The 17,365-nt window shown below is 44.8% G+C and overlaps 1 protein-coding gene across 2 annotated transcripts; it reads left to right on the top strand.

Annotated features, from left to right (window-relative positions):
• The first annotated feature begins 373 nt into the window (after nucleotides 1–373).
• Nucleotides 374–17,305, top strand: LOC134341604 (zinc finger protein 850-like). Of its 2 annotated transcripts, XM_063039478.1 has the most exons (3): nucleotides 374–555; nucleotides 1,256–1,396; nucleotides 8,538–17,305. In XM_063039478.1, the coding sequence occupies exon 3, from the start codon at nucleotides 8,937–8,939 to the stop codon at nucleotides 11,403–11,405; it is 2,469 nt and encodes an 822-aa protein (XP_062895548.1). In that variant the 5' UTR covers nucleotides 374–555; nucleotides 1,256–1,396; nucleotides 8,538–8,936; the 3' UTR covers nucleotides 11,406–17,305. The 2 variants fall into 2 exon arrangements, with proteins under 2 accessions (XP_062895548.1, XP_062895547.1); XM_063039477.1 differs by lacking the exons at nucleotides 374–555; nucleotides 1,256–1,396 and adding an exon at nucleotides 1,767–2,627.
• The last annotated feature ends 60 nt before the right edge of the window (nucleotides 17,306–17,365 follow it).

The raw sequence follows: 17,365 nt of genomic DNA, 5'->3' as shown, positions 1-17,365 counted from the left end.
GCGGCTGTTGCGAGCCTGCGGTCGGACTGTGACTGTGTCTTTAAGAGCGCCGGAGTGAGGAGGCGGGACTATGACGTCAGTCACAGGCTGACGGCGCTGACTGTGGATTTAACCATAAGAGAGAGAGAGCGATCTGCAGACAGGCAGTCGGCCAGTCTAAAGAGAGAGAGAGAGAGAGAGGAGAGAGAGGAGAGAGAGAGAGAGAGAGAGAGAGAGAGAGAGAGAGAGAGAGAGAGAGATAGATACATATATATATATATATATATATATATATATAGAGAGAGAGAGAGAGAGAGAGAGAGAGAGAGAGAGAGAGAGAGCGATCTGCAGACAGGCAGTCGGCCAGTCTAAAAAGAGAGAGAGAGGGGGGGATTGGAAAAGCTGATAGCTTCAGTTTGTCGCAGCTGAGGCTTGGAATTCTCCTATGCCCAGAAGAGTGAGTTGATCATCGCTACACGGAACCACAATGAATGTGTGTGGCTATCACTTCGTATATATCGATAGGAGTGAATTTTGGAATATCTTGGGGGACCGCTTGTGTTAACCCCTGCCTGGGTATGTTGAGTGGTAACACCTGGCAAGCGATATTCCTGTGACAGGTCACTTTCGCTGATAACTCGTATGTGACTTTGTAGAGGGCGCAGAAGAGGTTTACCAGGATACTGCCTGGATTAGAGGGCATGAGCTGTAACGAGAGGTTGGACAAACTTGGGTTGTTTTCTCCAGAGCGGCGCAGGCTCGGGTGAGACTGGATAGACGTTTATAAGATTACGAGAGGTAGAGATAGAGTGGACAGACGATATATTTTTCCTGGGGGTTGAAATGTCTAACACATTTAAGATGAGAGGAGATGTGAGCTGCAAGTTTGTTTCTTTCTGCATTACGACTGTACATTGAGCTGATATACGACAAAACAATAACTGTAACAAAGCATTATGGCTGCAGAGAAAGTGCAGTGCAGATAGACATATGGTGCAGGGTCACGTCGGGTTACATTGTGAGGTCGAGTCCGTTTTATCGGACTGGGGACGATTCACTTGGTTTACAACCGCAGACAGGAGGCCGTCATTGAGCCTGGTGTTACGCGCTTTCAGGATTTTGTATCTCTTCCCCGATGGGGGAGCGGGTTTGCAGCAAGAATGCCCGAAGTTGTTGGCAACTTTGAGTACATGGCCTGCTTTTCCGACGCAGGGGAAGTGTAGGAAGAGTCCATGGAGGGGAGGCTTGTTTCTCTGATGTTCTCTGCTCACCAAAGTTCTCTGCAGTTCCTTGCAGTCATGGGCAGAGCAGTAGCCATACGAAGGCGTGAAGTATCGACAAGAAGATCAGAGACCTCGGCCTTCACCCTGCCTTGTGTAGCTGGATCCTGGACTTCCTGTCAGATCGCCGGCAGGTGGTAAGAGTGGGCTCCCTCACCTCAGTTTTTCTGACCCTCAGCACACATACCCCACAGGGTTGTCTCCTTGGCCCCCTCCTTTACTCTCTGTGCACCCATGACTTGTGTCGCCACCCACAGCTCTAATCTGCTAATTAAACTCGCTGACGACACTACATTGATTGGCCTAATCTCAAATAATAACGAGGCAGCCTACAGAGAAGAAATCATCACCCCGACACAGTGGTGTCAAGAAAACAACCTCTCCCTCATGGTGACAAAAAACAAAGGAGCTGGTTGTGGACGACATGAGGAATGGAGACAGGGACCAAATTCAACATTTCCAAGTCAGTTATTGACACAAAATGCACATTTTAATATTGATCAGGACACAATGTATTTTATATATTGTTAATGACATAAAACATATTTATAGATTGTTACTGACAGAGATCGTATAATTTGTGTTCCGTGTGTTATCTGAATGTACTTGCCTGTGATGCTGCCACAAGTCAGTGTTTCTCTGTACCTGCACCTTCCCGTACTCGAGCACTTGGCAATAAATTCAATGGGTCCTGAGAAAACTCAGTGAGATTTGATTAGTGATGATCATCTTGACAGCTCTGTAGGTCGAATGTTTGAGACAGTACACTGTTAAATGCAAAACGCTGAACAGTGTTGATGATCAGAGGGATCTTAGACTCCTAGTTCATCGCTCCCTGAAAGAGACTGCACAGATTGATCGGGTGGTTAAGAAGGCAAATGTTTATGGTTGTCTTTATTAGTTGAAGCAATGAGTTCAAAAGTCGGGAAGTTGTGTTGCAGCTTTGTAAAACTAGTTAGAACACATCGGGAGTGTTTCATACAGTTCTGGTCGCCCCATTCTAGGAAGGATGTCGTGGCTTTGGAGAGGGTGCCGAAGAGGTTTACCAGTATATTGCCTGGATTAGAGGGCATGAGTTAAAGCAAAAGTTTGGACAAACTTGCTCTGCCCGCGGTGGGAGCATCTACCGGTCACGTGATCCCGTTTGCCCCTCTCATTTAACTGCAGATGGGCAGCATCTGCGCGTCTGTTTCCGAGGCCCCGCCCTCCGGATGACGCAACATTCACTTTGCGCATGCTCAGTGTTTTTCTTTCCGCTCAGCGCTGAAGCCGATCATCTGCGGGCTCAGGAAGGGATCCTCGCCTCTTGGGTTGGGAGCCGGGGGTCGCCATCACTGTCTGCGGGCCGAAGATATCACTTTCCCATCGGTGAGTATTGAGACCGATCCCGAGCGGGGAGATCCGATGTTTGGCCGTGAGCCCCGAACTGAGGGCCAGTTCCTCATTGATTTTCCAGTTATCTGGGCTTGTCAAAAATGTGTAGACTTCACTTAATCTGCATTGAACGATCCAAACCAGGAGCCCAGGCTGTCTATTTCCGCAAAATTGAAATGGAAGTCCCGCCAACAGATCACATGAGGCTGTGTGCGCAGATCTGCCCTGCCCTCTGCTTTGTGACGCAAATCAGGTGGTATGTTTATGAAGTCCCCGGATGGGTAGTGATGCTTCCTCCATATTGTGTTGGGGAAATCTGATTTTGGCCACTGAGTCCCATTAACTTCCCCCAACTCGCCTCACTTCCTAAAGCTCCTCGCATTTGTCCTGAGCTTTATGGCTGTTATGTCTTTTCCCAGATTGAGCTGGGTGAGGAAGGAGAATGTCCCAGGTTGTGGGGATCTTTGATTTCACTGCCTGCTTTACCGGGGGACTGGGAAGTCTAGAAGGGAGAATGGTTTCTGTGATCCAAAGGTCTCTGCAGTCACGGGCAGAGTAGATGCCATAAAAAAGTGAGAAGTGTCCGGATGGGAAACATTCTATGGTGTGTTGATAAAAATTGTGTGAGGACCGAAGTATATGGCAAAGTTCTTGTTGTTTGTTCTAACTTTGTCATTTTAGAATTTTTATACAGTAGTATATACTATTAATTCAGTATCTGTGTATTGCTGGAGGACGATCAGAGATTGTCCTTGATCCCATCTCCCACCTGGTTCCATCTACTTATCCCTGCCCATTTTGTTCAACCACTGTCCAGTCCCGTAAACCCACCTCCCCCCCCCCACCTGCTTCAGAGATACCCTGCTCTACGGACAACATGACAGAGCAGGGTATTTTGCAGGGGACTTTAAATCACACAAGGTTGAATTCATTGATGAAACCTGTTAAGTTTCCTTCGTTCACCCCCTGATAATCATTAAGAATGTCCATTAAGCAGCCTTTGAATACAAACTCTCACCCACATGTGATGTCATTCTGGTGCCCCCACATAAAACCATAAAGTATACTGTAGGAGCAAAATTAGGCCATTTGGCCCATCGCACCTGCTCTGCCATTTAATCATGCCTGCTCCAATTGTCCACAGTCCCAGTCTCCCTCCTTTTGCCCATAAACTGTCATCAATCAAGAATCTAGCAACCTCTGCCTTTGATATCCATAAATACTTGGCCTTCACAGCTGCCCGTGGCAAAGGATTCCACAGATTCACCACTCTCTGGCTAAAGAAATTCCCCCTCATTCATCTTTCTAAAAGGACGTCCCACTGCCCCCTTTATTCTGGGACTACATCCTCTGGTCCTGGACTCTCCCAATACAGGAAACATCCTCTCCACATTCAGTCGATCAAGGCCATTTACCGTTTGATAGGATTCAATGAAATCATCCTTCATTCCTCTGAATACAGGTCCAGAGCCATCAAATGCTCTTCATGTGACAGGCCATTCAATTCTGTACTCATTTTCATAAACGTCCTTGGAACTCTCTCCAATGGAGCCCAAGGGGCCCAAAACTGCTGAGAATAATCCAAGAGCTTTATAAAGTTTCAACATTACATCCTAACTTTTGTATTTTAGTCTTCCTGAACTGAATGTGAACATCATGTTTGCCTTCCTCACCACAGACTCAACCCACAAATTAACCTTTAGGGAATCCTGCACAAGGATTCCCAAGTCCATTTGCACTCAGATTTTTTTCTGTACATTCTCTCCATTTAGAGAATAGTCAACCCTTTCATTTCTTCTAGTGAAGTGTATCATCATGCACCTCCCTACACAGTATTCTATCTGCCATTTCCTTGCCCATTTTCCTGATCTTTCTGTAGCCTCCCTGCTTCCCCAAAATGACCTGCCCCTCCACCTATCTTTACATCCCCTGCAAACTTTGCAACAAAGCCATCAGTTCCATCATCCAAATCATTGGCATATAACATGAAAAGAATCGTTCCCAACATAGACCCCTGTGGAACTCCACTAGAAACTGATAGCCAGGCAGAAAAGGTTGTCTATATTCCCACTCATTTCCTCCTGCCGATCAGCCACTACCTTTTTCCTGTAATAACATAGGCTCAGAGCTCGTTAAGGAGCCTCACGTATGGCACCTTGTCAAAGGCCTGAAAATCCAAGCACACAACATCAACCAATTCTCCTTTGTCTACCCTGCTTATTATTTCTTCAAATCATTCCAGCAAATTTATCAGACAAGATTTTCCCTTGAGGAAACAATGCTGACTCCGGCCTATTTTATCTTGTGCCTCCAAGTACCTCGAACTCACATCCTTAACAATCGACTCCAACATCTTCCCAACCACTGTCAGACTGAGTGGCCTATAGTTTCCTTTCTTCTGCCTCTCTCCCTTCTTGAAGAGAGGAGTGACTTCCAGAACCATCCCTGAATTAAGTGATTCTTGAAGGATCATTACTAATGCCTCCACAATCATGCCGGCCACTTTTTTCAGAACTGTGGGCATAACCCATCAGGTCCAGGTGACTTATCTGCCTTCAGATCTTCAGTTTCCTGGGAACCTTCTCTTTTGCTGTGGTCCTTTCTGTACAGGTCCCACCTTCACTGGAAGAGAGCAATGGAACAAAAAGTCTTACCCCTCTCCTTCCCTCCCTCCGCCACAAGCCTGATGTCATGCATGGGTTTGCTATGCCAGGGTCTGGCATCGTGTGTGCGGTTCCTTACGTCAGGGTTCCCCAAACTTTTTTGCACTGTGGACAGGTTTTTAATATTGGCCGACGGGGGAGGGTGTAGGGGGCATGTTCAAGCTCAACATTGTGTGACAGGGAATGAGGAAAGGTGCAGCTCACTCATATCACCAAATCATATTGTTTCCTGTCTCTCTGTGTCCTTCACCGTCACTCTCTCTCATCTCCAGTGGACTGCGCCCCGGTGGTTGGGGACCACTGCCTTATGTCTGTGGGTTTGTTTCTCGTGTTTGTGCTGTTTAATCTTTCTTCCATTCAGACAAGAGAGAGAGATCCAGATCTGTCACGTCCTCTCATTGTGGTTGGGGATTTTTTTCATTGACTTCATTCCACTGTTACAACTTGCCGAAGGGCAGCCAATGTTTCGCGGTATATAACCCAATTAATGCAAGAAGGAAGCCTTTTCTGCTTTTCTGGGCTTCTCAAGCATATGTACATTTCAGTGAAATCTCCCTCTGGAAGTTCCAGAGGAGAAGCTCAGTCTGTCTAATATTTCCACACAATTAAAGTGGGGAATCATTTATTACTGTCATGTACCGAGGTTCAGTGAAAATCTTGTCTTGCATACCATCCTCTCAGATCAACACATTACAACAGTAGATAATGGTAAAACATTAACAGAGTGTAACAAAGCATTCTGGTTACAGAGAAAATCCACTGCAGGTAGACATATGTTGCAAAGTCACATTGAGTTACATTATGAAGTGAAGAGTCCATCTTATAATGCTGAGGAATATTCAGTTTGCTTATAACAGCAGAATGCAAAATGTCCCTAGGTCTGGTGGTATGTTTTTGTTCTTTTGTTTTCATTTACCTTCGACCCGATGGGTGGTTGAGAATCGAGAATGTCTGGTCTGGAGTTCTGGGAATCTTTAATTATGTTGTCTGATTTACTGAGGCTGCAGGAAGTATAGAGAGAGTCCATGGAGGGGAGGCTTGTTTCCATGATGTGTCCACAGTTCTCTTCTATTTCTTTAAGTCAAAAGAAGAGAGTAGCTGTGCAAAGGTGTGAAGTATCCGGATGGGATACTTTTTATGGTGTAAACTTAAATTCGCCGGATGAATAACCACACTACAAACAGTTCTGTACTTTATCCTTTTCACCAGTTTATTTATTCAAACTCAGCCGGCGAGAAGCTCGGAGCCAAGCATGAGAGAGACACAATTCCTCTCCCTCTGGCTGCTCATGATGAATCTCAGTCTAACATGCAGAAACGTTACAGTTATAGAACCAACAAAATGAAGAGCACTTTAGTTCAACTGGTCCCACCAAGGCTGTTGGAGCAAAACTTAATTTCTTAGATAAGGGAGACCACTAGATCATGGTTTTAATAACAAATGAATGTTCTGTCCAATCCTTATCAGTTATTCTCTTTCGTTAGACACTTCGTTCAATTCGTGTCTCATGAGAACTCAACTCTACATAACGTTCCCAAGAGACATCTGTGAGTCGTTAATCTAAGCAAGCTGCAAGCAGATTCCTCAGTGAAGGACAAAACAGAAATTTGCACACTATCTGGAACAGAGCACACATAAGTTTGGACTTAGTTTTAACCCATTATTTACAAGAGTCCAAGAATCGTTTCTTACATCCCCCAATACCCTTAAAACTTCATCACCAGAGTGTTGTAGCAGATAGTTGCCTTTCTGACTGAAAACCCGTGACTAGTGGAGTGCCACATGGATCAGTGTTGGATCTGTTGTTGTTTGTCATCTATATCAGTAATCTGGATGATAGTGTCATTAATTGGATCAACAAATTTGTGGATGACACCAGGATTGGTGGTGCAGTGGACAGCGAGGACGACTATCATGGATTGCAGTGCGATCTGGACCGCTGGAAAAAATGGGTTGAGAAATGGAAAATGGAATTTAATGCAGACTAGTATGAGGTGTTGTGCTTTGGTAGGACCTACCAGGGTAGGTCTTACACAGTGACTGGTAGGGCACTGAGAAGTATTATAGAACAAAGGGATCTGGGAATACAGGTCTATATTTCACTGAAAGTGGTGTCACAGTTCAACAGGATGGAAAAAAAGATTTTGGCATATTAGCCTTCATAAACGAAAGTGCTAAGCAGAGGAGATGGATGTTATGTTGACTTTGTACAAGACATTGGTGAGGCATAATTTGGAGTATTGTGTGCAGTTTTGGTCACCAACCTACAAGAAAGATGTAAAAGAGTTTGAAAGAGCTCAGAGAAAATTCACAAGGATTTTGCCTGGTCTGGAGGTCTTGGGTTATAAGGAGAGATTGAACAGGTCTGGGCTTTATTCTTTGGAATGTAGAAGATTGAGGGGAGATTTGATGGAGGTGTACCAAAATTATGAGGGTTATAGATGGGGTAGATGCAAGATGGCTTTTTCCAATGAGATTGGTTGGGACTACAACCAGAGGCCATGGGTTGAAGGTGAAAGGTGAAACATTAAGGGGAACATGAGGGGAAACTTCTTCACACAGATGAGCATCCAGGTCTGAAATGAGCAGACAGCCCAACTGGTGCATGTGAGCTCAATTTCAACATTTAAGAGTTTGTATAAGTACCTGGATGGTAGGGGTACGGGGGTAAACAGTTTAAATAGAACACAAACTAGATGGGCCGAAGGGCCTGTTTCTGTGTTGTACTTTTCTATGACTCTGTGACAAGGACATGAAATAATACTAATATTCATGTAGTTCCTTTTAACAACTATGTGGACCAACCATTCATCTGGGCAGGAAATGTTTACATGGCTATAAAACTGTGGCACTTTACATTGACAGTAGATAAAAGAAAATCCCAGCTGCATGTCAACAAAGGCCATTTGTGTGAGAGTATTTCAGTTACTGTGGGGTCAGGCACCCATGCAGCTCAGTGGGAACAGGGAATAATACCAATGGTGAGTGCTAAACTGAACCAAATCACAGACTAGAGATGGCAGAAATGCCCCATTCTTATAGGGACAGGAAGAGAGTCAGAGAATTTGTTGGTCATTCCAGATACCAGCACTGTGCCCAGTTAGAAGATGATTTCTCCCTGCAACTTGGGTTGAACTTCACTGTAACAGTGTGATGTCAGATCACACCTTGACAACTCAAGTAATCTCATCTGAAATGTTGTCCTTCACTCATTGATGGATTTTATAAATCTTTTTTTCAGGTTAAAAACGACAAGGAATTTATCTACGGGAATCTCAAACAAAACGCGCCAGTTTTGCTGTCTCTGTCCACGTATATAAGAAGTGGAGCAAGGGATTCACTCAATCATCCTTCCTGCTCAGACTGTGAGGAGAGATTCACTCGATCATCTGACCGACTGGCATGCCTGTCAGTTTACAGAAGAGAGAGGCTGTTCACCTTTTTAAACTGTGGGGATTCAAGCTCATCTCATGAAGGTAAATCAGCAAATTCACACTGGACAAGGCCATTCACCTGTCCTGTGTGTGGGAAGGGATTCAGTCGGCCTTCCCACCTGTGGACACACCAGTCAGTTCACACTGGGCAGAGGCTGGTCATCTGCTGAACTTGTGGGGAAGGATTCACTCGGTCATCTGACCTAATGGCTCACCAGCGAGTTCACACCAGGGAGCGGCTGTTCACCTGCTCGGACTGTGGGAAGGGATTCACTTGTTCATCTAAACTGAAGGTACATCAGCGAGTTCACACTGGGGAGAGGCCGTTCACCTGCTCAGACTGTGGGAAGAGATTCACTTTGTCATCCCAACTGAAAGAACATCAGAGAGTTCACACTGGGGAGAGGCCCTTCACCTGCTCAGTCTGTGGGAAGGGATTCCCTTTGTCATCTCGCCTACTGAGACACCAGTCAGTTCACACCGGAGAGTGGCCACACACCTGCTCACTCTGTGGGAAGGGATTCACTTTGCCATCCTCCCTACAGAGACACCAGTCAGTTCACACCGGAGAGTGGCCATTCACCTGCTCAGACTGTGGGAAGCAATTTACTTGGTCATCCCATCTGAAGATACATCAGCGAGTTCACACTGGAGAGAGGCCGTTCACCTGCTCAGACTGTGGGAAGGGATTCACTCGGTCATCTCAACTGAAGGTACATCAGCGAGTTCACACTGGGGAGAGGCCTTTCACCTGCTCAGACTGTGGGAAGGGATTCATTGAATCATTTCAACTGAAGGCACACCAGCAAGTTCACACTGGGGAGAGGCCATTCACCTGCTCAGACTGTGGGAAGGGATTCAAACGGTTAGCTCACCTGCTGACACACCGGTCAGTTCACACTGGGGAGAGGCCATTCACCTGCTCAGACTGTGGGAAGGGATTCACTGAGCCATCTCAACTGAAGGTACATCAGCGAGTTCACACCGGGGAGAGGCCATTCACCTGCTCAGACTGTGGAAAGGGATTCACTCAGTCATCTCAACTGAAGGTACATCAGCGAGTTCACTCCGGGGAGAGGCCATTCACCTGCTCAGACTGTGGGAAGCGATTTACTTGCTCATCCCAACTGAAGGTACATCAGCAAGTTCATACTTGGGAGAGGCCATTCACCTGCTCAAACTGTGGGAAGGGATTCACTAAGTCATATAGACTGAAGGTACATCAGAGAGTTCACACTGGGGAGAGGCCGTTCACCTGCTCAGATTGTGGGAAGGGATTCACACGGTCATCTGCTCTACGGAGACACCAGTCAGTTCACACTGGCAAGAGGCCATTCACCTGCTCAGTCTGTGGGAAGGGATGCACTGATTCATTTGAACTGAAGGCACACCAGCGAGTTCACACCGGAGAGAGGCCATTTTCCTGCTCAGACTGTGGGAAGGGATTCACTTTGTCATCTCAACTGAAGGTACATCAGCGAATTCACACGGGGGAGAAGCCGTTCACCTGCTCAGACTGTGGGAAGGGATTCACACAGTTAGCTAGCCTACAAGCACACTGGTCAGTCCATACTGGGGAGAGGCCATTCATCTGCTCAGACTGTGGGAAGGGATTCACTGTGTCATTTCAACTGATGGCACACCAGCGAGTTCACACTGGGGAGAGGCCATTCACCTGCTCAGACTGTGGGAAGGGATTCTCTCAGTCATCCACCCTTCAGAGACACCAGCAAGTTCACACTGGGGAGAGGCCATTCACCTGCTCAGACTGTGGGAAGGGATTCAAACGGTTCGCTCACCTGCTGACACACCAGCGAATTCACACAGGGGAGAGGCCATTCACCTGTTCACGCTGTGGGAAGGGATTCACTGAGTCATCTCAACTGAAGGTCCATCAGCAAGTTCACACCGAGGAGAGGCCATTCACCTGCTCAGACTGCGGGAAGGGATTCACTCACTCATCCAACCTACAGAAACACCAGCGAGTTCACGCTGGGGAGAGGCCGTTCACCTGCTTGGACTGTGGGAAGCAATTTACTTTGTCATCGCAACTTAAGGTACATCAGCGAGTTCACACTGGGGTGAGGCCGTTCATCTGCTCAGAATGTGGGAAGGGATTCACTCAGTCGTCCACCCTACAGAGACACCAGCAAGTTCACACTGGGGAGAGGCCGTTCATCTGCTCAGACTGTGGGAAGGGATTCACTATGTCAAGTAAACTGAAGGTACATCAGAGAATTCACACCGGGGAGAGGCCGTTCACCTGCTCAGTCTGTGGGAAGGGTTTCACACAGTCATCTGTTCTACTGAGACACCAGTCAGTTCACACTGGCAAGAGGCCATTCACCTGTTCAGACTGTGGGAAGGGATGCACTGATTCATCTCAACTGAAGGCACACCAACGAGTTCACACTGGGGAGAGGCCATTCACCTGCTCAGACTGTGGGAAGGGATTCACTCGGTCATCTCATCTGAAGGTACATCAGCAAGTTCACACCGGGGAGAGGCCATTCACCTGCTCAGTCTGTGGGAAGGGATTCACTTCTTCATCTCACCTACTGAGAGACCAGTCAGTTCACACCGGGGAGAGGCCATTCACCTGCTCAGTCTGTGGGAAGGGATTCACTTCGTCATCTCATCTACTGAGACACAAGTCAGTTCATACCAGGGAGTAGCCACTCAACTGCTCAGTTTGTGGGAAGGGGTTCAATTGCTCATTTCACCTACTGACACACCAGTCAGCCCAACAGGGACATGGCTATTCACCTGCTCAGACTGTGGGAAGGGATTCATTCAGTCATCTCAACTGAAGGAACATCAGCGATTTCTCACAGGGGAGAGGCCATTCACCTGCTCAGACTTTGGGAAGAAATTTTCTCAGCCAAATCAACAAAATGTGCATCATTGAGTTCACACTGGGGTGAGGCCATTCACCTGCTGTGAATGTGGTGAAGGATTTGTGATGGACATGGACTGTGCCTTTAAGAGAGAGAGAGAAACTAATGCAGTACTGCTGCCTGTTTCTTGGTTGCTATGGTGAGAGAGAAGTGGAGTTATGTGATGGACAGTTTGATGTTCACAGTTGCTTCACAGTGTGTTTATTTTAGCAAGGTCCCAGAGACACACAGCGGAACACCAGTTAAGGCAAACAGTCAATGAAAGGAGGCCAGTAACAGAAGAGTCACTGGGGGGAACTTCTGAGTGCTCACAAGGGTGGGTTGAGGATCGATCAGAAGAATCGATCAGTGGCTATCATGGTGTGTAGATGGGTGACCCTGTGGAGGCTACCGGTGTGCCTACCCCTGCCTGGGTGGTAGCTTACCCTCGAAGATGGTCCCCTTAGTGATAAGCTATGTTTGGCTAACTCGAAAGTGGATTTGGAACCTGATGACAGAAGATGAACGTCACCTGTTTACTCGTTCTTCTCCTATTGTGGTTTTCACCTTGGATTAAAATACGTCTCTTTCTCTCACAACAATTCTTTGGAATGAATTGAACTTCCTTGCATTACCATCGTAAGACCTTAACTCTTGCTACCGGAGCTTTAATGATTTTGTGAATTATATTTACATACATATTTATGCATAACTACTAACATTTAATTTACTTGGTTTAAGTTACTATATTAAGTAGTTACTAATATATAATGGTTTTTAACATCAAAACCAGAATCCAGGTGTGCTCTACTGCTGCTGGTTCATTTAAACCATTGCATGTACGTAACAGATTCATTCAGTTATCTATCCATATGACACACTACCAGGTTCACACTGGGCAGTGGCTTTTCACCTGCTCTGAATGTGGGAAGTGAGTCACTCAGTCATCTAACCTTATGTAACTCTCGCTTCAGCTAGCAGCTTAATATAGGGGGTAATACCCCCAGCCCGGCCAAACTTAAGAAACCTCATTTGGGTGGATGCTGCGCGATGTGTCCCCTGTTACAAATCAGTACCCCAAAATAACAAACAGTACACAATATGTGATTAAACAATTGAGCTTTATAATTTTTACATTGACTATAGGGTTACTGAAGTAAACAAAGAAAAGGGCCCACTCTCTTTATTCGCGTCTTCTCATCTCTCCCCAGCAAATGACCATGAAAATCTTTCTTCCAGACTCACAAGGAAGAACATTTCTGTCATTGGATAGCCCCGCACACCAAAAGCCTGTTATCTCTAGTCGTAACCTAAACATTGCTGCTACAGAGAAACCATTACCTCAACAGTGAAACATTACAGAGAGGCCGTTACATGAGCAGTGAACCTTACAGCGTGTTACACTTATGACACACTGCCCAGTTCACACTGGGGAGAAAGTTTCAATAAGCTGCATGCTGGATATTTGTCCATCACCGTTGCTGAATGCAATTTCGAGAGTGACTGTCGGTGCTGAACTCTGCAATTATTGCTGCTGATCACCACACCCAGTTCTGCACCCTGGTCACTGGACATGGGAGGAGTTTCTTCTGCTGCATATTCACCTTTAATGGGACTGGAGTTTAATCTTCTGCACCTGAGACGAATAAATCACTTTATTTTAAACTCTGTCTCCGGTACTTAGTGAATTTATAACACACCTAGTGTAGAGTAGAGAGTCAACTCAGGCCGGTTGGACCCTGCCAGTGATTCTGTTCCACAACAGTCCTTTTAAATCCTCCCCTTTATTTCCCCTCTCACTCTCCCTGTGGTGATGGGTTCCAAACAGTCACCACTCTGTGGGTGAAGAGGTTTCCCTTGAATTTTCTGCAGACTGAAGAAGTGGAGCTGACTGCAGTTCTGTCTGAGATGTTCTTCGCCCCTCTAATCTCTGGGCTGAGGAAGAATGACATTGGTAGTTGACCTCCTTAATCGCGATTCATTCCCACATTATGGGTCATTTTCCCTGCTTCTAAAGTGTTGTTCGGAAACAGTGCTGCCCTCTACACACTGTAAGCAGAATGGGAAACCATCAGTTGGATTTTCGACGAAGTAGTGTCAGAAACCAGAGGCGGGTCTGCACAGGGCAGAGTTTGGGGCTCTGGATGGTGCTCGGGGTAAGAATGTATGATGAGGAGAAGGGAATCAGCAGCAGGTCATGGCAACAAATGACAGTGTAGTAGCATTTCAAAGATGACTGACAGAGAAAATAATTTGTTTGTCTGACTGATGACACAAACAATGCCTGTGGTGAGGTGCTCCACTGGTTCAGGGACGTGTGTGTGGGGAATGGTTTTATTTATTGAGGAAGCTGTTCCTGCTTGTTTATCCTGTAATATTATATCCAGATGGTTATGACAGATTGTCCTTTCTATAATAATCTATTGATTACCTATAATTTGTAAGATTTTGACTCTAAAACTGGATCAGGCTTTAATTTATGGTGTCTTTATGAAGTTATGGTGGTTATTCATGAGCTTAAAGCAAGATTTTGGTGAATTATATTTGCTACTTGATTGTACATTTGTAAGTAATCAGATTGAGTTAAACTGCTGCAGGATATCCCGGAAAGCATTGGAATGTGTCTGGTTTCTCATGGCATCTTCTGCATTCATCACCTTGTTTGTTAGTCTTTAATGTATTTTTGATATTTTTTATGTTAACCACCCTGTCCTGTATTTCTGCAAGGAACCTCTATTTCTGTAAAGACGTCTCCCACTTTGAGTCGGGCATTCGATGCTTCCTTGATAAACATCTAGTCTGCTCAAATCATTGGTGTGTCTTCCATGGAGGGTCATAATCATTCCACTGGTTAACATTTTCTATGATAGTGATGATTGATTTTTTCTGAGTTGGCCGCTCATTTAAATTTTCTGGTGTGTACTTCATTTCACAAATGCATATGCTTGCATGGAGTGCTGAATCCTGCTTTATTTTTGAAGAAGATATGTACTTTGGAGTTTTATCTGACTGTTGTGTAAGTTTTTAATGTCTGCAACTCCTCATCCTGCTTCTGTCCTAAGTAGTGTTGATCTAACTGCTTCAGTGTAGATACTGTTTTCTAAATTTGTCATTTCAGTTCTTATTTTTCTTTGTAAAGTTCCATTTCAGAATGGGACCAATATATTTTTCCGAAAGAATACGTTTCGGTAAGGAAAATATATTCTTAGGAGATATTTTACTTAATTCTTCCCCCCCCCCTTACATTTCTTACTCTCACTTCTCATCTTCTCCCCACCCCCCCAAAAAAATGTCAATACTTCAAGAGTATCGAGAGGCCTTTGAAAGGAAGTTCTCCAAGTATGCAGGACTGGTCAGCAACTGTCAGTAGGCTGGATGGAGAGCGAGGTGTCTCCCAGTGGAGGTTGGTTGTAGGGGATTCGCAGCCCATTCTTTAGTTAGAGCCTTCAGCATTTTCAGCATTTTGGGCATCGAGGGAGCGAGCCATCCGCAGTACCACCGATGCGGCAGAGAGGGCCTCAAGATGGCTGTGGCTCAAAAGAGGGGAGCCATGGAGTCATAAGTAGCTAGCCATCTGGACACAAACTGGGGTCTGATCAACCCCGGCTGGGTCACCTGGAGGAGGTTGTATGAGGTTGAAAGACCCGAAACACCTGATGATTCCAGGAACATCACTGAAGATGTGTCCAGAAGCTTCAACAGATGTATGTACACAGGGGTAGAAGTCGGTATAGGTGCTATTACTAAGGAGAAAATTTGCTTTGGAAGCTGAAAGGCCTGGAAGTAGATAAAGCTCCTGGACCAGATAGTGTACGCCCCAGGATTCAGAAAATGGTAGCTGAAGAGCTTGTGAAGGGATTAGAGTCATAGAACACTACAATCTAGTCTGTGCTAAAGTATTTATCTGCCTTGTTCCAGCAACCTCCATTCCCTTCTTTTTATGCACCCATCCAAACTTTGCTTAAATGTTGAAATTGCCCCTGCCACTTGCTCTGGCAGCCCATTCCACATTCTCACCAACTCTGAGGGAAGACGTTCACCCTCGTGTCTATCTTAAAGAATGGGTAATGACCTTTCAAGAATCACCAGACTCGGGAAATGGCTCTGGCGGGCTAGAAAGTTGCAAATGTCGCTCTATTCTTTAAGAAGTGAGGTAGGCAGAAGGAAGGAAATTATATGACAGTTTCTGACCTCAGTGGGTGGAGTCCATTAAGGATGTTTCTTCAGGGTACTTGGCACACAATAATATCAGGCAAAGTCATTATGGTTTCCTGGAGGCAAAATCTTGTCTCGGAAATCTGTTGGAAGGTAGGTGCGGGGCAGGTAGCTTAGAGCTAAGCGGGTGTCTGCAGAAGGACTTGGACAGGTTTGGAGAACAGACAGTGAAGTGCCAGATGAAATACAGTGTAGGGACTGCGGTCTACAGTCAGGTACTCAAGTTCATTCGGCATAGTGTTGCATGAACATTGTTAGCAAAACACTCCGATACAATACGGTTTTCATTTTGTTACAGACAGAAGTGCCATTTTGGTACTACAACTAAAGAATATTTCTACCATGTTGGAGACGCTTTCAAAAACCCCACGCCTACTGATATAATTGATAAAATTTGAGGTTTAAATCCTTTTCAGAAGGGATTAATAGCAATTATCGATGATATAAATATGAAATTACACCCAGGTATATCCAATAAAATTAAAAATGAATGGGAAAGGGAACTTCAACTTAGTCTACCTACAGAGAAATGGGATAAAATTTTTCAATTAGTACTTCTATATGTGCTAAGAATACATTAATACAATTTAAAGTTGTGCATAAAGCCTATATGTCCAAAGATAAATTAGCCCGTTTTTATTCCCATATAACCCTATCTGTGATAGATGTCACTCTGAGGTGGCTTCTTTAACGCATACGTTTTGGTCCTGTCTTCTTTTGGAAAGATATTTTTGATATTATATCAACAGTTCTATGTTTTGATTTACAACCCCATCCTATTGTGGCAATTTTTGGTTTGCCAATGTTAGAACATAGATCTTTGTCTTCTTCAGCCTGTCGGATGATAGCATTTGTCACTTTAATGGCCAGAAGATCTATTTTATTGAACTGGAAGGAAACCAATCCTCCTACTACATTCCAATGGTTTTCTCAAACTATATTAAGTTTAAATTTAGACAAAAATTAGAGGTGATATTTCCGATCCTTCGGTTAAATTTGAAGAAACTTGGAAACCTCTAATGCAACATTTTCATATGATGATCTTTCTGAATCCTTTTTATTAAATTAAATTATATGAATAGAGGAGTGGAGTTGACGACATTGCTGAACGTGTCTGATTCAAGATAATGGTCTAGCCATGATTTGCTCTGTTTTTTTTTGGGGGGGGGATAATATTTAGTTGTTTTTCTTTTTCTTTTGTGTTTTTTCTTTGTTTATATATATTTCTTTTTATTTCCTTTTTTATATATCTAATTTCATTATGAGTTTGGAAGTCTATTATACCCATGTTACTTAAAATATTTTTTGTACGTATTTATAAAGATTATTCCAATGGCTTTGTATCAAAATTGTTACTGTGTTTATAATTTTGAAAATTTAATAATAAGATTTAAAGAGACAAAAACCCCACGCCATCTGTGAAAACCTTTCTAACCCCTACATCGCTCTCCGTTTCCGTAAAGCTCTCCGACTCCGACAGCACTCGCCATCTGTGAAAACCCTTCCGACCCCTAAATCACTCCCCGTTTCTGTAAACATCTCCG

This window comes from Mobula hypostoma, unplaced genomic scaffold, assembly GCF_963921235.1.
Source record: "Mobula hypostoma unplaced genomic scaffold, sMobHyp1.1 scaffold_36, whole genome shotgun sequence".
Taxonomy (NCBI): Eukaryota; Metazoa; Chordata; class Chondrichthyes; order Myliobatiformes; family Myliobatidae; genus Mobula; species Mobula hypostoma.
Note: the sequence above shows the minus strand (reverse complement) of the source record. Positions and strands in the feature narration are given on the sequence as shown.

Bases quoted from the DNA above. Each gene is read 5' to 3' on its own strand.
- LOC134341604 (XM_063039478.1), top strand. From the start codon at position 8,937: ATGGCTCACCAGCGAGTTCACACCAGGGAGCGGCTGTTCACCTGCTCG.